The following is a 27,873-nucleotide window of genomic DNA, read 5'->3' as shown; positions in this document are numbered from 1 at the left end:
GAGCACACATGGACAAGTAAAGTACTGTAGAATCTATTCTAATTGTCTTATAGAATCTATGATATTTGTACGGTAGAATTATTCTAATTGTAAGGAAGCATAACACTAATGTAGCTTGTTACATGGTACTAGACATTAGTGTTTGTTTGTTTGTTTTTTTAATAGAAAATACCTTTAGCTGCTCTGTTAAAGACCATATCCTATTCCAGCTCACAAGGCAATGTAGGATCCCGTCAACTATTTCTTTAAAGTATTATATATCTAAATCTTAACTCTGCAATCCATTGTGAGTGACTTCCAACTGCTGTGGGTTTTTCCACTTTGGCATCTGAGTAACTTACGGCCTTCCCTGTGACCCGACAGGTATTGATAATGAGTGGAGAAAGACTCAATGCATGCCACGGGAGGTGTGTATAGATGTGGGGAAGGAGTTTGGAGCAGCAACAAACACCTTCTTTAAACCTCCATGTGTGTCCGTCTACAGATGTGGGGGCTGCTGCAACAGCGAGGGGCAACAGTGCATGAACACCAGCACAAGTTACCTCAGCAAGACGGTAGGTGCGCGGCTCCGGCAGGGCGCTCCCCGGCCCGGCTTCACCTCTGCTCCCTTTCAAGGAGCCCTGGTTCAGGGACTTCCCAGAAGTCCAGTGGTTGCAACTCTCCGCCTTCCAATACTGGGGGCGTGGGTTCTGTCCCTGGTCGAAGACCTAAGACCCTACATGCCTTGCAGCCAAAGAACTAAAACATTAAAAAAAAAAAAGAAGCAATATTGTAACAAACTCAATTAAGACTTTAAAAATGGTCCACATCAAAAGAAAAAGATTTTTAAAATAAATTAGCTCAATTCAGAGCTGCTTCTATTGTCTGTGAAGAATGAAGTTAATTTTTCAATAGTTGTGTTTTTGATGAGAGACTGTCACCAAAAAAGTAACTGATACTTTGTGAACTCTGTTTATATAGTGGCATCAAAGCCATGTTTTAAAAATCAAATGGAAAAACTTAATGACAGTATCATATTCTCCAAAAGGTAGTATTGATTTTTAAAAGATACTTAAGATTAAAAATAATGCTGTTTTTATATTCAAGTTAAACTCTTATTTAAAAGGAATTTTGGTATTCTGAGTCTGATGAAAAAAACATGTTGACTTTTTTTAAAGTTACAGAAAATAAACATGAGGAATTTAGGAATTATTGTAAAATACATTTTTTTAATATCTTTAGTTGTGTATATTTAAAAATATTTCAGTCAAGTGGTGTGATATGCGTCCTAGACAATATTGTTTATTACTGTGGTACTTCATTTAAATGAAATATCAACTTGCATTGATTTTTTTTTAAAGGCATAGATACACCAATTGAGTTTTCCAAAGAATAAAGGGCTATGTCTCTTTTAAAATTAGGATGATATGCAATACACTCAAAGGATAGATTTTTGAAAAATTATTTTACCAAATAAAACAAAATGTATCTATTAAGAGCTCATAATTTATCGTTTTAGAACTGCCTTATTGGATTTAGTTGATGAAATTTTATTTTTTAAGTGCTTATATCATATAGATTTGAATGACAGCTGTTTTAGTATTAGAATTTTATTGTTCATTTCTGGAAATTCCTGTTTTTTCAATAGTTCACTTATTTACTTGGCAAAAATAAGTTAACGGTTGACAACATCCAAAGATATTTTTCATTACTTAGTTCAGTTCAGTCACTCAGTCGTGTCCGACTCTTTGCGACCCCGTGGACTGCAGCATGCCAGGCCTCCCTGTCCATCACCAACTCCCGGAGCTTACTCAAACTCATGTCCATTGAGTCGGTGATGCCATCCAACCATCTCAGCCTCTGTCATCCCCTTCTCCTCCCACCTTCAATCTTTCCCAGCATCAGATTCTTTTCCAATAAGTCCTTCACATCAGGTGGCCAAAGTATTGGAGTTTCAACTTCAGCATCAGTCCTTCCAATGAATATTCAGGACTGATTTCCTTTAGGATGGATTGGTTGGATCTCCTTGCAGTCCAAGGGACTCTCAAGAGTCTTCTCCAACACAACAGTTCAAAAGCATCAATACTTTGGCACTCAGCTTTCTTTATAGTCCAACTCTCACATCCATATATGACTACTGGAAAAACCATATAGCTTTGACTAGACGGACCTTTGTTGGCAGAGAAATGTCTCTGCTTTTTAATATGCTGTCTAGGTTGGTCATAGCTTTTCTTCCAAGGAGTAAGTGTCTTTTAATTTCATGGCTACAGTCTCTATCTACAGTGACTTTGGACCCCAAGAAAATAAAACCTCTCACTGTTTCCATTGTTTCCTCATCTATTTGCCAGGAAGTGATGGGACCAGATGCCAGTATCTTAGTTTTCTGAATGTTAAGTTTTAAGCCAACTTTTTGACTTTCCTCTTTCACTTTCATCAGGAGTCTCTTTAGTTCCTCTTCACTTTCTGGTATAAGGGTGATGTCATCTGCATATCTGAGGTTATTGATATTTCTCCCAGCAATCTTGATTCCAGCTTGTGTTTCATCCAGTCCAGCGTTTCTCATGATGTACTCCACATATATAAGCTAAATAAGCAGGGTGACAATATACAATCTTGACATACTCCTTTCCCCATTTGGAACCAGTCTGTTGTTTCATATTATTGTTTCATTACTAATTCCCCACAAATTCTTCTACTGTGTGTTAATTAGAGAGTGTTTTAAATGAATCTGGTTTTACAATGTCTCAAGCTTTATAGAGTAATATTAATGATTACTTTAATATTTACATTAAGTAATTCAAAATATATCCTTTAGATACCGATGCCCAACATTTTGTATAAAGTTCCTCAGTTAGGCTTTTTCTCTGAGACATCAAACAAACCCCAAACACCACCACCACCATAAAAAGCACCTTCTAGTTTTCCCTCTTACTGCATGACGTCATTTCTAGGCAGAAAGAAGGAAATCGTCTCTAACGGGACTGTCACCAAATCAGATGTTAATGTGTTAATTTTATCCCCTACGTGTCTCGAATCCCCATGTCCAGCACCATGTCTCTCATCCAAAACGCTTCTGATTCACTTTCTGACTTAGGAAACACCATCCCCCTTGCTCTCCCGGCTTCCCCGTCCCTGCTTGGTAACCATCCTGTACACCGCCCCCGAGGATATTTTCAAACACGTAAGACTGATGCTATCGGTTTCCAGAGTAAGAGGCCTTCATCGATTCCCAGTTGCTCCTACAATGAGACCAAATTCTCTATCATTACCTCTGCCTTCCTCCACCGCATCCTCTAACACGACTCTCCCTTGACCTCCCTCTTTCTAGTCCCTGTGTTCTCGGCTTCCTTCAGTTCCCCCTCCACCCCAGACCTTTGCACACACCTCTGAGCCGTCCTGGCCTTCTAGTCTCCTCCTGCTAAGATCCAGCTCCTCAGACCTCAACTCAAGTACCGCGTGGCTCCAGGAAGTCCTGGGGGAGATTTTTATGACTGGTTTACACTCAGTATTCTTGAAAATTCTTTGTGGTTTCTAATACTTTTCTTTCAAAGCAACAACTATACCTTATAATAATTGAGTTCATAATATAGGGTCATTATTATTTGATTAATGTCTATCACCTCCACAAAGGGAAGAACAGGTCTGTTTCATGCATTGATCATCCGGGTGCCCACCACAGAGGGAGTACATACCCCCCTATAGGACCCCCAAAAACCGTGGACCCTCTCACCAGAAAAAAGATGAAGATATAGACACGTCCACAGCACTAATCATCCAGGTGCCCACCACAGAAGGAGTGCACACCCCCTTATAGGAGCCCCAAAAAACCATGGACCCTCTCACCAGAAAAGAAATGAAAATACAGACACACCCACAGCATTTGCCCTACAGTTTTAGGGAGTTGGTTCTCTGACCCTTAATCCTTAAGTGTTCAATCAGACTTTAAAACAATTTCTTAATGTTTAATAATATTAAAACAGTTGATTAACTCACTTGTGTAATTTTTAAGTGATTCTTTTACCAACCAAAAGTATATACTATAAACTGCAGCTCCATCTTTTTTTTTTTTCCACAGTTCCATCTTTTAAAAAGATCTATTTCTTTAACAAATTGAAAATAAATTTTTCCTTTTTTTCCCATTTATATTTAATACAAGCAAAAGACAACATTCTATTTCTCTTATTATCAGCTTACTAAATATGTGTTTACATGTGTGCTAAGTTGGAGTCCCTTAGGTAAAAGTCTCATTTTGAGAAACAAAAAATCAGTTCTTTGTTAGTAAGCAAAACAAATATATTTAGTCTTCAACAAACCATTAGTAGTTTTCTGTGACCACTGCATATTTATTCTCTAATTAGGTCACTGGTCTAATTAGGTCACATATTCACCTAATTGGTATCAGAGTGAAGGTTTTTATGTACGGACAAGTATTAACACAGCATATAAATTGCTCTGCCATGTTGGAGGCCTTAAAGGGGTTTGCTGCTAAGTCACTTCAGTCGTGTCCAACTCTGTTTGACCCCATAGATGGCAGCCCACCAAGCTCCCCCGTCCCTGGGATTCTCCAGGCAAGAACACTGGAGTGGGTTGCTATTTCCTTCTCCAATGCATGAAAGTGAAAAGTGAAAGTGAAGTCGCTCAGTCGTGTCCAACTCTTCGTGACCCCATGGACTGCAGCCCACCAGGCTTCTCCATCCATGGGGTTTTCCAGGCAAAAGTACTGGAGTGGGGTGCCATTGCTAAAGGGGTTTAGGCTTCAGAAATTCTAAGTCTCCAGGGCTAAGAGCATTTAGTGCTAAGTTTAAGTGCTGCTGCTGCTAAGTCGCTTGAGTCCTGTCCGACTCTGTGCGACCCCATAGATGGCAACCCACCAGGCTCCTCTGTCCATGGGATTTTCCAGGCAAGAACACTGGAGTGGGGTGCCATTGCCTTCTCCAGTTTAAGTGCTATGTTTAAGTAAAACAGAATTTGATCCAGTAGCCTCAGTACTTAAACATCAAACGTGGTATCTTTTTCCTGGAAGAAAATTAAGTCTATTGTATATCATATGGAAATAGTTCTGGCTGTATTTCACCTTCTTTCGCCTCAAGACCACAGAATTTAGGATTATTTTATAATACATTTATGATGTTGTTACTATTCATTTTACCCGCTTCCTCCCTATTATCTGCTCACAAGAAAAACAATCGGAATTTGCTGCACCATTTTAGAAGTCTGTCTGGTTTATTGTTGTTGGTTTATGTTGTTTTCCCATTTTGTTTGGATCCTTTTCAATAGACTTGATACTTACAATAATCACTTTTCACAGTTCTTATAAATTCTGATCTGAAAGCAGCAGTTTTTAACTGTGTAACTATAAATAGTAGGGTAGTTTTCATTTTAGTACTTCAATTTTTAAAAGATTTTTAGGAGTTTACAATTAAAAATTTGAAGTCAGTTGGGAAGGAGGCACTTAGTCTTCTAGGTCCTGCCCTGGGCACCCTCCTCTGATTGCACATGCTCTCCTTCCTCAACTTCTCTCTCTGCTCTTCTGGGGATCCCTCCCCCAGGTCTTCATCTCCACCTCAGACTTCTCTTGTGGTTTCCCCACAACCTACTCAACCTCCTGACTGGGCTTCCCCCAGACAGTCAGGGTCAGTCTGATCCCATCCTATCCCATCCCTCACACACCAGATCCCATCCTATCCCTGCCCCCAATCACATCCTCACAAATAAGTAAATAAATCTTTTTCTTTCTTCAGTATTCTCAGTCTTAGTAAATAATGCCATTCTTTTATTAGTCCATTGATCTGATTTTTCTTCCTTTCACTAAAAGCCCAATACCTTTCCAACATCTCTGGGATCCGTCAGTGCCTTTAATCTGCTGACCTCACCCTGGTCTGGACCACATCCATCCATTACCAGGACCATTACGCATGGACCAGCTGCAAACTGATGTCAAAGCCCCCTTCCTTCTTCCCTTCAATCTCTTTGCCACATCATAGCAGTGTTTCTTCTTTCTAAATGATAAATCTGACACTGCTCAAAACTCTCCAGTAACATTGCCTATTGACACTGAGCCAGCATACAGCAAATGTGTAGGTAAACTTGTCTTTGTGTTTGAAACATCTCCTTACACACCACTCCATATCCCCACTTGTCTAGCTAATTTCTACTCGTCCTCAAGCCTGGACATAAATGTCATCTTCACAGCATCCTGTCCCATGCTTCAGTAGCAGTCTTTATTGCTCATCCAACATAGCATCATCACCTTACCAGTCAGATCATTTTACTTCCCATGCTCTAAACCCTAAGAAAGCAAAGACTGTGTTTGGTTATCACTATGGGGCATAACAGTGCAGTAGTTGGTACACAGTAAACACTGGGCACTAAATAGAATGAATCCTTAGATTAAAAGGAACAGATTTGAGGTCAAAGGTAGAGTTTTAAATAGGCTGATTTTGAATCATCTGAGTGGTAAGTAGGTGGAGATACCAGAGGAATGCTGCCAAGTCGCTTCAGTCATGTCCGACTCTGTGCGACCCCATGGACTGCAGCCTACCAGGCTTCTCCGTCCATGGGATTCTCCAGGCAAGAACACTGGAGTGGGTTGCCATTTCCTTCTCCAACCAGAGGAATATTGGGCACATAATTTTAGAATCCTACAGCAGTGATTGGATCTTCAGCTATAGATCTGGGAAGAAACCTCACATTGATGAATGGTTTTTTGGAGCCTTCATGTGGTTGTTACTGCTTAGAGAATTCTCATATCAGGAGGGACGATTGAAAGCCAATGCTGAGGGATGGCCAACATTCAGTTGTTGATAGTCCCATCTGTTTCTCTCTTTGGTTTTGTAACTTCATGCCCTTCTCCAACCTGAAGAATCCACTCAGATTTTTTTTTATAGGAAAAGGGAGAATTTGAATTTGAATTCAATTAAGCAAGTGTGGCGAAGCACCTACTATGCAGTGCCTATCAAGAAGGTTCACAAACCAAGGAGAGCAAGACATGAAACTGCTGAAGGCACTGTTTCTGTCTTTGACATTTGACCTAATATAATTATCTGTTTTATTTTCAGAGTAGTATAAATGGGAGCATGTGATGATTGTTTTCAAACATAAAAGGAAGTTTCTTACTGATATTTTCTGAAGAAGAAAAAAAAAAGGTTTTGTTTTGTTACAGGAATTCCAGACATCTTTTGGCACCAAATCACCAACTAGAATCATATAAACTGTAAGGACAATGTACCTTAAGTAATGTACAACCCAAGTTTTTAGTAGAAATTTACAGAGCATTTTTATGGTGCTTCACGAAGGGGGCAGGTTATCAGCATGTGTGAGGAAGCCAGCCGTGAGCTGCAAAGTAAAACCACATGCACTAAGCATTCCAGAGTGAGCTAATCGACAACAACTGCTTCAAAGTCCTCCCCAAACAATATCTAAGCAACTTTGAAAAGTCACACAGATCGGATGTCCTCCTGACCTCGTTCCTAAACATATGCTTCAAGTGTATTTTCTCATGAGAAGTTGTATGTTTAAGGCAGATAACCAAAAAGCAGAAAGTAGGTTTTGAGGAATGTAAATTATTTGATGGCAGAAGCAGAAGGCATCTGCTTTCGAGCCAACATTTGAATAAAAAGTTATTTAAATGTTGGTATGCCATTAAGCAGCTTCACTGAAGATGGGAATGAAAAAAGAATTGCTAAATCCATGGGTTTCCCGTGGACATCTTGGAGTTAGAACCAAAGAAACAGTGCATGTTCATTCATGCTGACAGAAGAAGCGGCTCAGTCTGGGCGCTAAACTTCCTTTCCTCATTCTTGTGTACAAGAACCACATTATTTAAAATTCCATATTGCCATCTTAAAAAGAAACAGCCATTCTATTTTTTTGTTATTTTATAAGGAAATTAAGCATACAGATTAGCAAAACTGCTACAGATATGTTGGAGTTCAAGTAAATGTTTCCTAAAATTGTCTTTCACTGCAAAAGGCACTTAATCCTAAGTAAACTGCAGCAGTGGAGTGAAACTTAGGAGGATTATTTTGCACTGCTGACAGGGATAGTTCTTCCATTAATTAAACAGAACACTAGCAGTCTGAAGGATTCATTTATTACATTCATATGCATTTAACAAGTGGAACGCAATTTGTTTTGAATCTTTAGCTAAGTAGTATTTGGCAAGAACAGTTGTTGGAAATCAGGTTTTTTCCAGATGTGGGAAAAGAACTCGACCAATACCAGTTATCAGAAGTTTCTTTAAGAATAACATTTGCCTTCAGAAGAATATTAATGCATCTATTAGACATAACACTTTTTTCCGACTTAAGGTACTGATCATGTCCACAAGTTTTATTCATTAATTCTAAAACTCCTGAATTGGCATTTTTATTTTAACTGTATTACTGTATGTACATTTTATGTATAAAAACATGTAAAATGAATTCAATATCAGATGTCCTAATAAGGACCTGCTGTCTTCCCAGACCTAACTTACGTTCCATAACCTCTTGATACCTGGCCATATGGTTAATATACTCAGTTGAAAGGTTAAAAATAAACCCTCAATTTTCCTCTTTCCCATTTGGAGGATGATTTGTTTAAATGTTGTGTAGTTTTTCTATTGGATTTTGCAGTTATTAGTCTTTAAGCCGTGTTGGTGGCTCAGGCGGTAAAGCGTCTGCCTACAGTGCGGGAGACCTAGGTTTGATCCCTGGGTCGGGAAGATCCCTGGAGAAGGAAATGGCAACCCACTCCAGTACTCTTGCCTGGAGAATCCCATGGACAGAGGAGCCTGGTGGGCTACAGTTCATGGGGTCACAAAGAGTCGGACATGACTGAGCAACTTCATTTCACTTTCTCTGCAGTTATTAGCCATGCTTTCTGGGGCTACACATTGTGTCTACGTTTAATTAACAGGCTCAAAGTTGGAATATTTAAATTAAATCCGGTAGTGAGATACTAGTCTCTGAAGAAAAACTGGTCATATTTTGAGATAAAAGGATGTTGTAAAGAAAGGCATTTTTTGTGTGTGTCATATCTGTAGCTAAATATTCAAACATTCTTTAGAATTTGGTACTAACCTGTAATCCAGGATCTTCTCAAAAAAGGAAATCCTATACAATGGCACCCCACTCCAGTACTTGCCTGGAAAATCCCATAGACGGAGGAGCCTAGTAGGCTGCAGTCCATGGGGTCGCTAAGAGTCAGGCACGACTGAGCACTTCCCTTTCACTTTTCACTTTTCTGCATTGGAGAAGGAAATGGCAACCCACTCCAGTGTTCTTGCCTGGAGAGTCCCAGGGACAGGGGAGCCTAGTAGGCTGCAGTGTATGGGGTCACACAGAGTTGGACACGACTGAAGCGACTTAGCAGCAGCAGCATACCTTTATCTTACATAGCCTGCAAGAGAAGTAGAAAAAGGAATTGTTGCTTTACAACTGTTGCTACGCTGGGGTAAACAACCTATTGTTTAAAGCTTTATTTGAAGTCCATTCTTGTTGGTGGGAATGGACCATTAAATATTCTTATTAAAGAATTCCAGTTGATAACAAATGAGGACCTCTCAGTTGGAAATGTTTGTCATTTCCTCCTATTACAGTTTTACTGAATACGCAATCAAAAAAGTTTTTCCAATTTCCATCCATGTTTAAATGCCATCTTTACGTAAATTCTTTTCATCTTCTCAAACCCGTGACTCTTAATGAAAGGCATATACTGATAGTATAGCATCAATCCCCATGGTGAGTTTTATTATTATTTAGATGCCAAATTATATACAAGCTAAACATCCATTGTTCAAGAACAATTCACTGTATGACATCAAACTATTTTGGGAAACTCATGTCCAAAATATCAAATTATAATTATCATCATCAATTAGTATTTACTAGGCATATGTATATTCATAGAATTATTAGCTAAAACTGAACACAGTGCATAAACTTTGCACTCTATGAGTTTAAATTTAAAGTAGAAAGTACTGTTGTGCACACATTAAACAATCTGACGATAGTACAAAGATTTTTATTGTATTAAAGTATAAAGAATCTATTGTTTGAAACACTAATATGTTTGGCTACACCTTAACTCTTTTGAAAGAAAATTATAGTCACTGTGTGGGTTTCAGCTGTTATGTAAATAGCAGGCAAAGATTCCATAAAGGAATTAAACTGCAGGTTCGTGTTTACCAGCAGCATTTGTGGTAAATTATTTGGTATGTTTATAATTCTAACCTAATCTCATTATACATATACAGAGATTTATTTTCCAAATTCGCTCTTATTACTTAACTATGGTTTTCAGTCATTGATTGATGAAACTGTTATCTTCAGCTGACATAGGTACAATTACTCATTAATGCCCACACCTACAGCACATCTCAGTGAATGTTTCTAATTTTTCTAAAGTTGATGGATGATTAAAACTAATTATCAAAAATCTTTCTCCTTTTAATATTGGTCAGAGCCATCTTTCTCCAGGCCCTTAAATTGTTTCCACGTTGGCACAGTCAAGTAGAGAATTAAGGAAACCACTTGAAAACTCTCAGGTCAAAATTTGGAGGTGGAAAATGTGTTTCAAGAGAAGAAAAGGTGTTTTACTTTAATTTTCAGCCTATTTCTTCCTTTTGATCAAATTAACTTAATTCACCTGGCCAATTACCTACGTAGACTCAAACAAGAAACATTCCTATAATATCAATAATTAAATTTTTATTTCCCTTATTTATAAATAATTTCTTCTCCTAAACTCCTCCACAGTTCTAATGCTTATGAAAATGTTTAATTTACAGGAAATACACAGTTCTCTGTAGTGACTTTTTTTTTTAGTGCCCCTTCACCTGTCCTTTTATCCTTAAAGCTAGTCTATTCACCAACCAGAATCCCTTCCACCCTTTGAAAGTATAGGGCCAGGCTTACTTCACTGGGAAGATGCTTCTCAATGTGCATTTTACTGATCTCTGTCTCACCAGAACAGACTTCTGTTCCCTGGTACACACCTGGTGCTTTGGGGTGGGTCCTGATTGTGGACATTATCCACCCAGGAATGGCTGAAGTCTGTACGTGATCACTGATCATGCTCCTTTACTGTGCCGTCTCCCCTTTGGAGGTCATGCCAGGGTGGAACCTGGTTTTGCAATAATCATTGAATGGAAGAAGGATGCAGCTGAGCTCTGGGGGTGGGAAACCATCATGCAGTCTTCTGCAATAGCTGTTATCTCAAATGGGGCCTTATCCTTCACTGTCAGGCCTTGTTCTGCCTTGTGTCACTTGAGATAATGCCAGATCTTGCACTGTTTTTTATATGCATTTTCTAAGCAGAAATGCCCTTGTGGTCTGAAATGTCTGATCCCTCCCGCCCCAATCATATGAGGCAACCTTTATTGTTTCTCCATCCCCACCTGATCCTGCCCTTTGACCCCTGCCTGCTACAGCCCACAGAGCTGCCTTGATACCCAGTTATCTCCACTCAGTCCTTATCACACTTGAGGACGTGTGACCTTGTGACCACACAGGGTCCTCTTCCCTCCACTCAACAGTACCCTATCCTGGTTCTCCACGTCAGGTCATAATTCTTCCCAGGCGTGTTTACTAGTTCATGTATCTTTCTTCATCTTTTACATGTTCCCTGTTGCCCAGGTTTCTATTATTAGACATGTTCTGTTTTCATTCAGAATGATCTCACCAAGTAATGTCATCAGTGTCCAAGACTTTAATTCCAATCTTAATACCAATGGCCTTTAAGTGGCTCTCCTAAGCTCTGGGTACATATATCTGGGTACAGAAGAATTAGACATAAATTCTTAGGTTTTTGTGAGCTGACCTATACATCTTCCTATCATTTCCACTATGACAGGGTTTAATTAATTTGTAAATATAAAAATTAAATAAAATTAAATGAGTTTAGAAAATGCTTATTTTCTAAACCACTTTATATTTTTTCTACAATGCTGTTTCCTAATGTAGGATCCAGAGATGTTATAAGAAGTAGAAAAACTATAGTATATATAGATAGTACAGAATTATATTCTCTTAAAATAATTAGGCATAGTGCAAAAGATTTCTGCCAATGTGGTATTTTACCAAAAAAAAAAAAAGAGGTTTCCTCCAAACTACATAGACAAATGTCTTTTTAGAGAAGAAACTGGTCAAAATTATAATACTAGGATATGTTGAGATCGTATGTTGAGATTTCTCTGCAGAATAGAAAGTACTCTGGAAAATATCTAAATTCTTGAGAATGTGTGGAAATAACTCACATCTACAGAGCAATCAAAATATGTATCACAATCATGTACATGAGCTTATATAATTTTTAAAACAGTCCCATGAATTAATGGGTGAAATGTTGTCCTGTATTGACTGATTTTAAAAGAAATACTCAGCTTCGAGAAGCTTAAATGACTTTTCCAAGATCACACAACTTATAAGTGTGGTTGCTGATAAAGTGCCCTCTCTGTATGTGAGCCTGTGCCCAAACTCCTCCCAAGGCACTGATGCTAAGAAAGTAGCTGAAGTTTTACATGAATATATAATAAGTACATTTCAAGTGAAGAAAATGTACATTTATTATTTAGGTATTTCTGTATTTCATTCTTCAAACTTCATTTCAATAAATCTCCCTCTAGGCGTGAACAAAATGGACAACTAATTCTATTCCCTAAATATTTGCCATGATCTTTAATAGTTGCCATGAAATTACAGCAGAAGATGGATTCACAAGGCTCTAGAGTGTTGTCTTTTTTAGCACTACTCAAACATCCATAAAGATACCAAGTAACACATGGTGTAACTGTACTTAAAATACTATAAACTGATAGTTTCAAGCAGGTAATGGCCAGGATTTCGCTTTTACCATTATTCAGTTCAGTTCAGTCACTCAATCGTGTCTGACTCTTTGCGACCCCATGAATCGCAGCACACCAGGCCTACCTGTCCATCACCAACTCCCGGAGTTCACTCAGACTCACGTCCATCAAGTCAGTGATGCCATCCAGCCATCTCATCCTCTGTCGTCCCTTTCTCCTCCTGCCCCCAATCCCTCCCAGCATCAGAGTCTTTTCCAATGAATCAACTCTTCGCATGAGGTGGCCAAAGTACTGGAGTTTCAGCTTTAGCATCACTCCTTCCAAAGAACACCCAGGGCTGATCTCCTTTAGAATGGACTGGTTGGATCTCCTTGCAGTCCAAGAGACTCTCAGGAGTCTTCTCCAACACCACAGTTCAAAAGCATCAATTCTTCAGCGCTCAGCTTTCTTCACAGTCCAACTCTCGCATCCATACATGACCACTGGAAAAACCATAGCCTTGACTAAACGGACCTTTGTTAGCAAAGTAATGTCTCTGCTTTTCAATATGCTATCTAGGTTGGTCATAACTTTTCTTCCAAGGAGTAAGCGTCTTTTAATTTCATGGCTGCAGTCACCATCTGCAGTAATTTTGGAGCCCCAAAAATAAAGTCTGACACTGTTTCCCCATCTATTTCCCCTGAAGTGATGGGACCAGATGCTGTGATCTTCATTTTCTGAATGTTGAGCTTTAAGGCAACTTTTTCACTCTCCTCTTTCACTTTCATCAAGAGGGTCTTTAGTTCCTCTTCACTTTCTGCCATAAGGGTGGTGTCATCTGCATATCTGAGGTTATTGATATTTCTCCCAGCAATCTTGATTCCAGCTTGTGCTTCTTCCAGCCCAGCGTTTCTCATGATGTACTCTGCATATAAGTTAAATAATCAGGGTGACAATATACAGCCTTGACATACTCCTTTTCCTATTTGGAACCAGTCTGTATTATTACTGATCATAATTTAGATTTTAAGAAACTTTGGGATTTAAATCCTTAGTTTAAATTAATCACTAATTTACTTGTATATTCAACTTAAAACATTGTTTTTGTGGAAGGAAGAGAAAAACTGAACTTCTCCATTAATAAGGCATTCAGAATAAGATTTTAAACAAAATTTGAGACTCTAATCCACCCTCACGTATGATGTCCTACCCTATTCTACACTTATATTTTCATAATGCTTTTGTAAAAACAGCAGAAATGATACTTTATCTATTAATGAATGTATCTTTCTTTTAAACATAATAAACTCATTAGATATATCAGAAAATATAAAGCTAGTTTGAAGTTGAAATTTCATTTGGAATGAAAATCAATTTTACACCTAGGTATTTTATGTGTGTGTACTCAGGTTATAGAAAATAAGACTTAACCAAACATTTCCAGGTTTTGTGGCCAATAGCTTTGCTCTTACACCACAAAGATATTTATATCTGTGCCATTTTTTAACCCCCTGAAATAATCAAAGACTGAAACAATCCTTTCTTCCTTGAACACATTGGTCTGTCACATCTCTGTAATCATTAGTTGGTTATCAAAATTCTAATATGCTTAAAAATAGGGGCATGAGATAAGCACATGGACTGTTTACTGTTCTAATACAGGATATTGATTCGACACAAAACAGTTTTTACTTGTAATCATAAAAAACTTTAGCATCCTGCATACATTACATGGCACTCCCTAATCATGAAGAGTTAAGCTCGCTCTTTTTGGGCTCCAACATTTACCACAGAAATGCTTTACAGTATCTATATAATTTTTCTTCTTTTTGTCCCTTCTTTGTAGTTGTTTGAAATTACAGTGCCTCTCTCTCAAGGCCCCAAACCAGTAACAATCAGTTTTGCCAATCACACCTCCTGCCGATGCATGTCTAAGCTGGATGTTTACAGACAAGTCCATTCAATTATTAGACGCTCCCTGCCAGCAGCACTACCACAGTGAGTATGACTTTGATCTGCTTTTTTCTGCATCCTCTACTAACATAAAATTACTTCCAAGTAAACACAGGTGATTAAAAGAATTTTTGTGAAATGTGCTATATTTCTCTATCAAATAAAGCAAGACAAATTTGAAAATGCACTGTGAACATAAAATTAAACTGAAACAGGAAAACCTATGTTATAGACAAAATAGCTTACCATATAAAGTAAGTATTTGTCTGTGGAAAGACACAGATGCCACCAACATTTAACACTCATACAATCAGGTGTGCAAATTCATAGATGGATGTCAAAACTAAAAACATTTGAGTCTTAAGATTTTTGGCCCAAAACAAAAAGTAAACATGAATATATTATTTTATATCTTTTATAGCAAATTCAGTTGCCTTTCTTCCATCTCAATTAGTTTTTCACAACATATCAATTCATATTATTTCAGCAAGGATTGGATATTGAAATATTAATACTTTAAAAATTTTTTCTTAATATTATTTCATATTCACTCTCAAAGAAACATTTGTTATTCAACATAATTTCCCATCCTATTTTTTAGTTGGTTTTATGGTTTAGCATATACGGCACTATATGCTTCATTAGATCTTATAAAGAGCCTGGATAGAGCATAATGGATTGACTCTGTGAACAGTTTATAACGAATTGTTACGCATTGCCACCTGAGGCCTAGGAACTTTCTATCCCCAAATGAGAACCCAGAACTTTGTTCTTTAGGACGGCCAGGGCATATAGCACAGGCATGTAAAGAAACCTTGTATAACTCCAACATTTATAATAAAAGTATAAATAAATTGATGAGTAAACATATGCATCACCAAAAACTTTTCTAGGAACCTTCCCTTTTAGGGGACTTGACCATAAGCGTGATGTGCTAATGGCATCCCCTGCTGCATCTCTTTGTGCTGCTTTACTTAGTGTGAGAGGTGGAAGTCCTTACCTTTCCAGAGACACTTTAGGTAAAACTCTTGGGTAGCCTACTTTGACTGACAGAAAGGAAAAGATCTTACAGGCATCTGTGAATAAATTCACACTGATGCAAGTACAGACAATGGCTCCCTGAAGTAGTAGAGAGATTTCATTCACACAGTCCTGGGAATTCTAGTCACTTGTATCCCTTGGCAAGTCATCTAATCTAAGCACTTCTGTCATAATTTCTGTGCTAATGGTTTCGAGAATTACAATGCAAGATCTGAGCATTTTGCTGATTATATTAATTATAGTTAATATTTTATTGAAGTCCCTTTTATATGCATGCATGCACTTCACTCCTGTCTGACTCTGCAACCCCATGGACTATAGCCCACCAGGCCCCTCTGTCCATGGGATTCTCCAAGCAAGAGTACTAGAGTGGGTTGCCATTTCCTCTTCAGGGGATCTTCCCCACCCAAGGATTGAACCCACATCTCGTACATCCCCTGCATTGGTAGACAGGTTCTTTACCACTGCTGCTGCTGCTGCTAAGTTGCTTCAGTCGTGTCTGACTGTGCAACCCCATAGACGGCAGCCCACTAGGCTCCTCTGTCCCTGGGATTCTCCAGGCAAGAATACTGGAGTGGGTTGCCATTTCCTTCTCCAGTGCCACCCTTTTATATAACTATGTTTATTTATAATCATATTAGATGTAATAGGTACAGAATCAAAGATTTATTATGTCTGTTTGTTTACCTCTACATTATTCATAGTAATGATCTTTCACATTCTTTGAGGTCTTGGAATCACACAGTTGTCACTAATTACTTCTTTTCCTTGTATCATATCCAAATGCTATTGATTATTTTGGGGGAGAGGGGAGACAGCCACTCCAGCCTAAACTGACCATTTCATTTCCATCATTGCCATCCCATCTACTTCTTTCTGCATGGATTTCTGATTTAATGAAGTGGTTTAAGTACTGTCTTTCTTGTACCAAATATGTCTCCAGTTGCTGAGTAATGTCACAAGTTAGCTTTAAAAGGCATCATTTCATTCACCTGACCAGAATCCTTTGGTGACTTTCAACTTCCCAAAGAACTGGACACCGATTTTCCACCTCTGTCATCTGGCATCAGCCTTCCTTTCTTGTTTTGCTTCCCATTCTTCTCCAAGTCTGTGTTTCACAAAGTCTGATTCCCTGAAGACTAAGCTCATTTCCTGCTCTGTATCTTGTTTCTATTCTGGCCTAGCTTAAAATAAATGTCCTTTCTTTTCTGCCTTTCCAAAGTCCTATTCATTTCTCAGAGTTCAGGTGGTGGTCTTTCTCCTGCCCCTGTCTTGTCCAAGCATCACAGGTACCTTTTGCTTCTTGAATACCCACAGCAATGACTGTATTTACTCTGTCCTTGCACAGATTTTTAGGGCTCTGTAAAAGTTGCATGTGAAACTGGTTTGTGAGATTATTTTAGGCAGGTTTATGTGTTCTATAATGTCCAGCTCATAACATTTAAGAATCACTGAGCCATGCCTACTTCAGGTCCAAGCAGACATTGTCTCGCTTAATGCTCACCAAAACATCTATGAAGCTGGTGGTAGGATTAGCCTTATTTTACCGATGAAGCAGATAATCACACCCCAAACTTGGGGACTGTAAACACATATACTACACTCATCAACAAATGCTTGCTAAATAACTTACTCATCTGTATATATCTCATAGCATTTGTGTATTTTACTCATTTCTTCATCATTACTTGCACACTGCATGCTGTTCGAGGTCAAGAAGAGAGAAAAAGAGCAAAAAGATCTTGGGTCTTGGGGTAAACCAGAGCTGAATGAGGTCTGCCACTAATTAGCGTTTTAAGATTGGGCATTTCATGTCTCTGAATTTCAGTTTGCTTATATATAAAATGTAAAGATATAAAAAGGGTTGAAGGAAATGCGGCATACTTCTACTGTGCTGAGAATGGTGTCTAGCATCTGAGAGATAGTCATTAAGGGGCAGATTTATTATCATCATGAAGATTCATGTTGAATTCATTTCCTTGTCTCTGTGTTTTTCAGTGAGTTTTACTGCATAAAATTAAGAATTGTATTTTATATTCCAAGCCAGTACACACAAAACTGTGTGTATAGCAATATCTAATTATGTATATGGCATCACCGACTACATGGACATAAGTTCGCTCTGGGAGTTGGTGATAGACAGGGAGGCCTGGCGTGCTGCAGTCCATGGGGACAAAGAGTCAGACACGACTGAGAGACTGAACTGAACTGAGCTGTGTATATATGTTTGTGATATTCATAATATATATAAAATTTTAAAGTAGATGTCTGTATTACTTTACTTATAGTTATGCAGCCATATAAAACTATAAAAATAAAACAAAGTTTTGTTTTAAATTATTTCCTTTATTATTCAACCTTTTTTTTTTTTTCATTATCATCCCTTAAGGATCCTTTTATAGACGTTTTTTCCTAATTACCTACCCCATGAAATTTTAATGCCACAGACATATTTACATCTCTTTATATATCTTAAATATGTCTGGCCTTTATACATTAAAGAGGAAATATAAAGGTTTGTTTTTTTATTCAGTATAGGATTAAAAAGGACAAAATAAAAATTTTATAGTGAAAAGTTAAAAAACAATGTAAAATCTGTTAATACTGAATATAACTTTATAACTATGTGCTGGGAAACATATAAAGTAATACATTTACTTATAAATGGTAATATATCAAATTACATATGGAAAGTAGCAACTGATATAAATGTACAATACAAATAAAAATTTTCAAACATGTAAAATAATAATTTTCCAGCAAAAGTAAAATATTTTTAAAAATAAGTTTTAAAAAATTTTTTGAGAAATTAATTTTTTTGAACTTCTGCTTTCTATGAGAAAACAATAATAACCTGTATAACTACCAGATACTCACGTAGAGGGTGTCAACAATGTTTCTTCTTGGCATCTGACATGCTAATGTTTTGATTAACTTTTGTAGAATTAACTAATAAATGTAAACTCTTTAATTCTCAAAGCTCAGGTTTCACACAAAACAGATCAAGCAGAAGCCACAGGGCAGCCCACAGGGTACCGCTCAGTGTATGACTTTGAGATAAGGTCAAGAGGAATTCTTTCAGTTACAGCCATTTACTCACTGTACTTTTGTAGTCTTATTTTGTATACACTTTAGATATGTTACCCATGCCAAGGCTTGTGTGGTAGCCAATAAAACCTAATAGAAATTAAATAATAAGGAATGAGACTTTGTTGGTTTTGGAGAGCCAGAAACCGTTATCAGATCCAAGATTCCTCCTCCTCAATACCTAATTTTTACCCTCTTACAGATGATATTTTTCTCATTATGAATGCATGTCTTATTACGTGTGGTGCACTTAAATACTTTTTTCCTATTGTTCTCTCTTTTTTTTAATGTTGGTCTCAACCTATTGTAAGTTGTGACCCACAATTTAACTGGAAAACTACCACAGTGATCATGGATATATGATGAATACATAACTATGTTTTGAAATCATTACCTTTGTTAACAAGAGTTAAGAGGAACCACCACCACAATGGCTAAAAGAAAAAGGCAGAGAAAACTAAGTGTTTGAGTTGATGTAGTACAATGGGAATCACAGATAAATATGTAAAATTGTGCAACTGCTTTGTAAAATATATTGGCTGATGCTTATGAGCTTAAATACACACTTACAATATGATTAATAACTTCCCCTTCTAGGTATTTACCCAAGAGAACTATAAACATATTTCCATATCATAACTTGTAGACAAATGTTCATATAAGCTCTGTAACCAATAACTGGGAACAAACCAACATCAATCAAAGGTGAATGAACAAACAAATTGCATTATATCCATTAAGTAGAATATTACTGAGCAGTCTAAAAAGAATGACCTGTGGATGCACATAACAACATAAACCGATCTCAAAAACATTCAATTGGGTGAAAGAAGCTAGGCTAAAAAAAATGCATACTATAGGATTCATTTTACATGAAACCCTAGAAAAAATGAATATAATCTAGACTCAGAGGAAGGAATATCGTTCTTTAGTCACTAAGTCATGTCCAACTCTTTGCAACCCACGGCCTGCAGCCTACCAGGCTCCTCTGTCCATGGGATTTCCCAGGCAAGAATACTGGAGCAGGTTGCCATTTCTTTCTCCAGGGGATCTTTCTAGGGATCAAACCCACGTCTCCTGCATTGGCAGGCAGATTCTTTACCACTGAGCCACCAGGGAAACCCTAATGAGAGTTACACAGGTGTATAAATTTGGGGAAAGGCCATGAATTTAAAATAGGAGCTATGTAGGCATTTTATTGTGGGCAAATTATTCCTCAGTAAAATTGATTCTTTCTAATGCCAAATGAAAAAGACCCTTTCATTAACTATAATTTTTAAATTAGTGGTAGATGTCTTCAAACCTTTCTGGTGACACTTTAAGTCAAGATTATATGATTCCTTCCAGGGAGGGCTTCCCAGCATTCCTTTCTACAGAGACTGAAATTTCGCTTAGATGCAACAATGTCCTGTTTCTGCTCCACCCTGGCTCCCACCCACCACTGCCAGCAAGATAACAAGTCTTGTCTTTCCTAAATGTTTGGTGTTACATTTACATTACTATGATGTTAACTAAGTAGCAGATTTTTTTTTACATTATCTGTGAACAAGTATAACTAATTAAAAGAATCTTTTGCAAAATGAGTCATTCATAATATAATTATGGAGTCTCTGGAATGGACAAAGAATGTTTCTTCTGGGTACTGTGAGAGAAGGACAAAGATGAGCTTGACTGCCTCTAACCTCTGAGCATTCAGAGTCAAAGGGCAATGCATGTTACATTGATATTTTTTTAATTTTACCAAATGTTACCATGCACCATGTATCTGCCACCCATGGCCCATGCTCCTAACTCCTGACACCAGGTGGCTGCCATGATGGCAGACACCAAAGAAGAGGGTGCTTCCTGCAGGTGGCTTCCTGGTTTGAAAATTCATTCTCTGCTCACTAGCTCTCTGAGTTTTGCTAAGTTCTAAAAACTTTTGTGACAGATTTTCCTCACTTTTAAAATTAAATTGAAATGTTCATATAGCATAACATTTATGATCAAATCCTCACAATCTATTCAACAACATGATACTGTATTGCATGTTAATCTAAGATTATAATAGCATAGCATACTAAAATAACAGTGATGATAATGATGACAGATCTACTTCATAGATGTGTAGTGATGTTTATAATCAGTATTTGCATTAAATATTAGCCCAATTCCTGACATACAGTAAGCATTCAATAAACACTGGCTTCTATTTTTACTAACATTTTACAAGTGGAAAAATCGAGTCTGGGAAATGTTAATTTGCATATACAAAGCTAAACAGCTTTAAAAGAAGTGCCAGAGAGAGATAAAAAGCCAAGAGAGATAAAAAGCCAAGTGTCTCTTTTTCTTACCTCTATGCTTTCCTCAATAGTGTGCATCATTTCTAGTATTTACGAAAAGATCTCAAGTCTCAATATCAGCAGCACCAAAAAATATCATAAGTTCCACAGGTATAAGAGATTATCTCTAACAGAAATGGTTAAATACCAATATTTATATTGATGTTTTCATATTCTCTTTTTTCCAATTATTTCCTCTTCTATTTTCCTTCAGGTTGAATTCCATGTATTTCTAGGGTCCCTTTAATGATAGACACTCTCTTTTAATGGAGGGAGCCATTTATGATTAAAAAGTGATACCCTAGATTTTTCTACTCAGTGTTTATTCATTTATGAATATTTATGTTGAGTCTTCTATGTGCATAGCATTGTGCTCGGAAATGTAGGATATTTTTAATGGATTATATAATTTCTCAACTAAAGTAACTCATGTACCAGAGTGCAAATAAAGACATATATATCTAGTATAAGAAGCATATAATACACTATGCTCTGCTTCATTCAGTCATTTAATGAAAAAGTTATTGTGTGCCTTCTAGGTACCACTGTAGTGCTAGGCTATGGAGAGAGAAAGAAAGAACGGCCTGGTGGCAATATAGTAGGTGGATCAGAGAAGCAAAACAGGAGTTGGAAAAAGTGGAGAGGAAGCTTCTGAAAAAATCCAAGAGAGAAATCATGAGTGGGAACCAAGACAGTAGAAATGGGTGTGGAAAGATATTTTAAGAAATATAAGAAAGCATGTGACTTGGGGACTGTGTCGGGGATGACAAAGTTGAGGATGAAACTGCATGGATGATATTCAAAAAGGGAATACCTGTTTACAGGTAACAGTAAAAACCATGATCTTTGACTCCTTTCTGGGGAGTATGGAGTGGGAACTCTGTGTTAATGGACCCTTTACAGTTATGGCCATCTGTGCTTCAGAAATAAGTCAGTAAAGTGCATGTATAAGGACGTTTCCTGTAGGATTGTTTAGAAACCCAAAATCTGGAAGAAACCCCAATGGCTACCAACAGGAGATTAATAAGTAATAGTGTACCCACTTGTGGACTAATAAAGATAATGGAGCAAATTTTATGAAGTGACATATAAAGATGTCCATAATAGATTGTTTAATGGAAAAAGGAAATTTCAGAATGGTCTGAAAGGCTTTATCCCATTTTCTCATCAACTAAAACTGTATGTGATCATACAAATGTATTTGCCTTAAAAAAAATGAATCTGAAATTATATAAAACCATTAGAATTGGACAGCACCTGTGGGTGGGAGTAGTTTGAGAGGGAATGTTTGCATTTTATTTTATGTATTCTTATATCATCTTAATGCTTTTTCATAAGCATCACTGATTCTGTAATACACAGGTAAGAAAAGAGATGATCCCTTCCGTGTACCACTTATTGTTAACCTGTCTCTCCACAGGTGCCAGGCTGCAAACAAGACTTGCCCCGCAGATTACATTTGGAATAACCACGTCTGCAGATGCCTGGCTCAGCATGATTTTATTTTTTCCCCCAGTGCTGGAGATGGTAAGCCAAATGATGCTTTAAGACTAAATGCCAAGGGTCTCTCTGTTGATTAACAAATACCTAATATTAAAATCACACGTACAATATTCATCCTCAAGCTTTGAAATAAGTCACTACAAAATAGGACACTTTCTGCTTCACTTTCTGCTTCTGGTATTGTTTTGAACTTCTCTGTAAAGGAAGCTACCTGTGGAAAGGAAGACACTTCTAAGTGCTCTTCATTGTTTCACTCCACACCCAGAACCGAGTAAGGGATAGTAAAGCTGTCCTGACTGTGTTTGTCTAGACTCTGCAGACGGATTCCATGACATCTGTGGGCCCAACAAGGAGCTGGATGAAGAGACCTGTCAATGCGTCTGCAAAGGGGGACTTCAGGCTTCCAGCTGTGGACCCCACAAGGAACTAGACAGAGACTCATGCCAGTGTGTCTGTAAAAACAAACTTTTCCCCAGCTCATGTGGGACCAACAGAGAATTTGATGAAAACACATGCCAGTGCATATGTAAAAAAACCTGCCCAAGAAATCAGCCCTTAAACCCTGGAAAATGTGCCTGTGAATGTACAGAAAATCCACAGAAATGCTTCTTAAAAGGAAAGAAGTTTCAGCATCAAACATGCAGGTAAGAAACCTTCATAAAGAGTATTAATTTATCTTATATTGGGGATAGTTTTCTCAATTCAAAGCAATTTCTCAGCCAAAATACTGGTTTGTTAGAATGGGACCATTTAAGTTCTGTAAGATGAATTATGATATTTTGTAAACAATGCTAAATTTGGGGGAGACTGTTTGCTCCTGAAAAAGCAAGATGAGATCCCTGGAAACCAAAATGAGATCCAAGCTCAGACTGCACTAAGTCCTTGTCCCAGAGGCTAAGAGAGCAGCTCGCAACAGGAGTTAGATGACAGATGCATAGGACAGTCATTTCTGGAGCATCTTCAACATACACCCAGGCAGCACACACCTACCCCCACCAAAAATGACAGTGCAGTCAGATGTAATTTTGGACAAATGTTCTAAGTGCAGAAAATGTTGTGCGAAGTTCACAAAGGACAGGATAATACCATTTACTGTGGAATTGTATCTAGAAATGAAAATAGTAAGGCTAAGTATTTAATGAGAATTAGAGAAATATATTAACATATTGTTAAAGGTTACTCAAGGCATTCCTTAAACCTGATTTGGCTTCCTTCATCACAGAAAAAAAAAAAAAAAAAGAGTCTCCTGGACTCAGACCCTTTCAGTGTTCATCCCTGACCTTCTTCCTCTGATCCAAGAATAAGCCAGCTCTAGGTGTTTGACACAGCCTCCCACTTTGCTTCAGCATCGCTCCACCAATCACACCCCTTCTCTTCCACACCTTTAATGTCCTCAACTCTGTAGTTTTCTCCCTCCAATTTAAAAACGTTCTCAAATTTCTTTATTGGCATCTTACTGCAATGTTGAACTTTCTTCAGCAACTAGCTCTGTCCTTGTCTTCTGAGTTGCTCCATGATGGGTCATTTTGCATTTATCTGTTCACCTCTTTCATCTCTTGTATTCACCCAGCTGTAATCCTGTTATGCCCTGAGGACTCCATGATTCAGCTTTGTTTAAGGTTTCAGTAGCCCCTTCATGGTCAGATTTCACAAACAATCCGGTCTTACTGCAGTTTCTCTTTGGGCTTTCTGTTTGGGCCGAGAGAACGCTGTGCTTTCCTGATGGTCCTTTTAGTCTTCTCTCCACCTGTTCTCCGTCACCATCACTGGGTTCTCTTCTTCCACCAACTCTTTACAGATGGTGATAGCCCCCACAGGACTTAACACTTACCTTCCATTATTTACAATATAGTGTCTATATGAATGTTAATCATTACTTTTGTCTTCAGTAAACAGTGTCCTTCTTTTGATTCTCAAGAGCTTGTGTTACCATTTCAGTTCATCTTTCTGATGATCCAGCCACACTAACATGTTAGCTACTGCATGAGGAGACTTCCATGAACCTAGGTATCTCTTCTTCCATTACCATTTCAGAAAACCTTATAGGAATCCTTATGTTTCCTCTTTAGAGTATTTTTTAGCAATGATATTCCAATTTTACTTGCATATCCTATTCTAATTACCAAAAGGATATACCAAAACTATAGAAAAATATAGATACTAAATCTTTTTAAAGATCATTAAACCATTTTGCACATTGAATCCAAGTGAACCCAGTTTACAGTGAAAAGCCTGAAATTTTTGTTTACATAAAACTAACCAGTTACTATATTTTTCTACACAGTTCTTACATTAACTTAGAAAAAACGTCCCTATCATTGTATTTCTCCTCACAGAATACATTGTTTCTTAACGGCTTTCTATTTACTGAATTTCTTTCTATGTTCATTTTTCTAAGCATGTAATTCCAGATTTTATGCATATACTGAAACAAAAAAAAGATAGTTTGATATTTTGAAAAAATACATACTCCTCACTTTCTCATCATATTTATTCTAAAAGTGTACTGGGCAGAGTACCTATTCTGTGATTCATTACCTTAGTCAGCAACTTTCATTGATTACTGAAAATCATATCTTTTTAGTAAAGGATTACCAGTATCCCCATACTAATGCATTTGTGTTTAGAAATGAAAATAAATAAATAAATAAAATTTTAACTAGATATGCTTTCAGGAGCAAAAGAAATGATATTTCAAAACCCTCTTTGTAGTTTTTCTGTGGTACATTTCTGATTTCCAGGTGCCCTTGCATTTTTCTCCATGGTACATTATGTATACTCATCCCTCAGAAAGTCCTTCAAAGATGTTCTGTTCACAGGAGCAACAGGGCTGTGGATGTTATTGACTGCTGAGTTATTTGTCCTTTCACCACCGCTAGAAACTGGACATTGAGGGTGGGGGGAGAGGAACCTCCCCCTGTCCCTCCCTGCCCCTTCTCCCAGCCCACACTGCTTTTGCATGGCATCCAGGTGGACGAGGGAGGCTGGCCACCCTTGTGCAGCAGCCAGCTGCCAGCCCAAGTTAAGAGTAAGGGTGGGGCCCTCCTGTGGACCACAGCCCTGCCAGAATGGCTGGGTTTAATCTCCCTGAAGTCTGGGTTCCAACCAAATCCCAGATTCTTGAGAATTCTGCCACGCTTATGTGATCATGCTAAATCGGCAGACCGTAAATACTCACTTTCAAAATTTCTGTTTTATGTTACTTTCAACTACAAAGCACAGACACTTCAAAAGAATGAGTGCTAACAACACCCCATTCTTCCATTTGTTACCTCTGCAAGCAAGACTTTTTTTTTTAGGCTTTTTCCATCCCTCTTAAATTTGGAAATTCCAGGCACAAACTTTAGCAATTTATAAACTGAACAACCGTTTTATGATAAAATGAGTAATTTTGTTCCAGTCTGAAACTTAGAAAAACACGAACGTGCGTTTGTAGCATAACAAATTCATCTCGTGGTCTTTAACAGAAGTCTGTCCTTCTTTGTTCCTCTAGTTGTTACAGACGACCATGTACAAATCGAGTCAAGCATTGTGAACAGGGACTTTCATTTAGTGAAGAAGTATGTCGCTGTGTCCCTTCATATTGGAAAAGACCACATGTGAACTAAGATTGTATCTTTTCTAGTTCGTCATTGTTCTTTCATGGGAAACCATGCTGCCATGTTAGAACTGTGAACACAGAGACTTTGTGGACCGGGTAACAAAGACAAAAGTCAGTTTCCTGAACCACGTGGAGAATGTTACAGAAATGGACTGGAGCTCATCTGCAAAAGACCTCTTTAAAAGACTGGTTTTCTGCCAATGACCAAAAGCTGAGGTTTTCTCTTGTGATTGTTTTTTAAAAAGAATAATGACTATATAATTTATTTCCACTAAAAATATTGTTTCTGCATTCATTTTTATAGCAATAACAACTGGTAAAGCTCACTGTGATCAATATTTTTATATCATGCAAAATATGTTTAAAATAAAATGAAAACTGTATTATAAGCTGTAAGTTGAATCTGTTACCATCTTATGCTATCAGCAAAACCTGATATTGTGAAAAGTCATCTCCCCCTGTCCTCCCTGGTTTTTTTTTGTCTCTGGGTATCAGATTATGATTGCTGAGAAAAAGTATGTTCCTGTAAAAGAAAGTTTAAGATAGATAGCAGTTGCTATTACATTTTATTTTTAATCTCAATATATTTAATGAGTATAAATGTTTTAGCACATGGTACTTTTGAATTTATAGCCAAATGAATCAACAGAAAACAGATCATCTTATTAGATAGTCTGCTTAGCATGGTTATATCACTGAAAGTTATTCAGTGCCCCAGAAGCATTCAGACTTAACCTGGTATAATAGCTATCACTATGTATTAATATTAAAATGGCTTTAAAATATTTTACTCAAAAATAATCTTTTCCAAATATTTAATTCCTTGTGACTAGCTAAATACTTTTTATAAGCTGAAGTGCTTCTATCCAACACATATAAGTTGGAAGTGACATTTAAATGCTCATATGTTAAAAAGCAACAGTCACACAGAGTACTTATTTCATTTTTTTTAAAGGCAACACACTAAGATATTTTTTTCTGAGAACAAATATTTGCTTACATAAATACAACCACGTAAGTGGTTTGCTTGTTGAAAGAGAATTGATTATTTGCTTGTATGACATGGTTCCTAGCAAAAATAAAAAACCACATAACTACTAGCAAATACATAAAAATAAGTAGTCCTAAAAGGAGAAAAAAGAATCTATAGAGTTATGTAAACATAAAAATAAGTCTTTTAAAACTTGCAAATATAATACAATGAAAAGGTATAGGTGAGTACTCAGTACAATAAAAACATTAGTATCTATATGTTTTGCTACAAAATAATTTATTTTTTATAATACTTTATTAAAATGTTGATGTCCTAAATATATTGAAACACTATTTTCAATACTGACTTTTAAAACACTATTATATCCAAAATTTATTGAATTACATGTACATATTCTGGACAACTCTAACATCTCGTTCATAAAGTCAAATCTTTTTTTTATCTATTGGGAAGAAAAGGCAGTCTTCTGAAATTCTCTTATATATTTATGGATCATCTTTATATTTTTTAAGTAAAGATGGATCTGGAGCCTGTAGACAGAAAATACGTGCTCTGTACATCTGTGAAGCAGCTAAGATGTAGGTAATTTTCAAAGTTGAGAACAGCAACCAAACTAATAATAATAGTA

General features: G+C 37.3%; 1 protein-coding gene across 1 annotated transcript in view; it reads left to right on the top strand.

The window, feature by feature from the left end:
• The window catches only part of VEGFC (vascular endothelial growth factor C), an 86,205-nt gene extending 58,703 nt beyond the window's left edge, over window positions 1-27,502 (top strand). The window contains exons 3-7 of the mRNA XM_061404114.1: window positions 364-554; window positions 14,592-14,743; window positions 22,568-22,674; window positions 22,961-23,294; window positions 26,144-27,502. Coding sequence (XP_061260098.1) covers window positions 364-554; window positions 14,592-14,743; window positions 22,568-22,674; window positions 22,961-23,294; window positions 26,144-26,258 — 899 coding nt within the window. The 3' untranslated portion in view covers window positions 26,259-27,502. The remainder of the gene's footprint in view (window positions 1-363; window positions 555-14,591; window positions 14,744-22,567; window positions 22,675-22,960; window positions 23,295-26,143) is intronic.
• Window positions 27,503-27,873: the final 371 nt, after the last annotated feature.

The sequence above is a fragment of the Bos javanicus genome, chromosome 27 (genome assembly GCF_032452875.1).
Source record: "Bos javanicus breed banteng chromosome 27, ARS-OSU_banteng_1.0, whole genome shotgun sequence".
Taxonomy (NCBI): Eukaryota; Metazoa; Chordata; class Mammalia; order Artiodactyla; family Bovidae; genus Bos; species Bos javanicus.
This window is presented reverse-complemented; position numbering and strand designations above follow the sequence as displayed.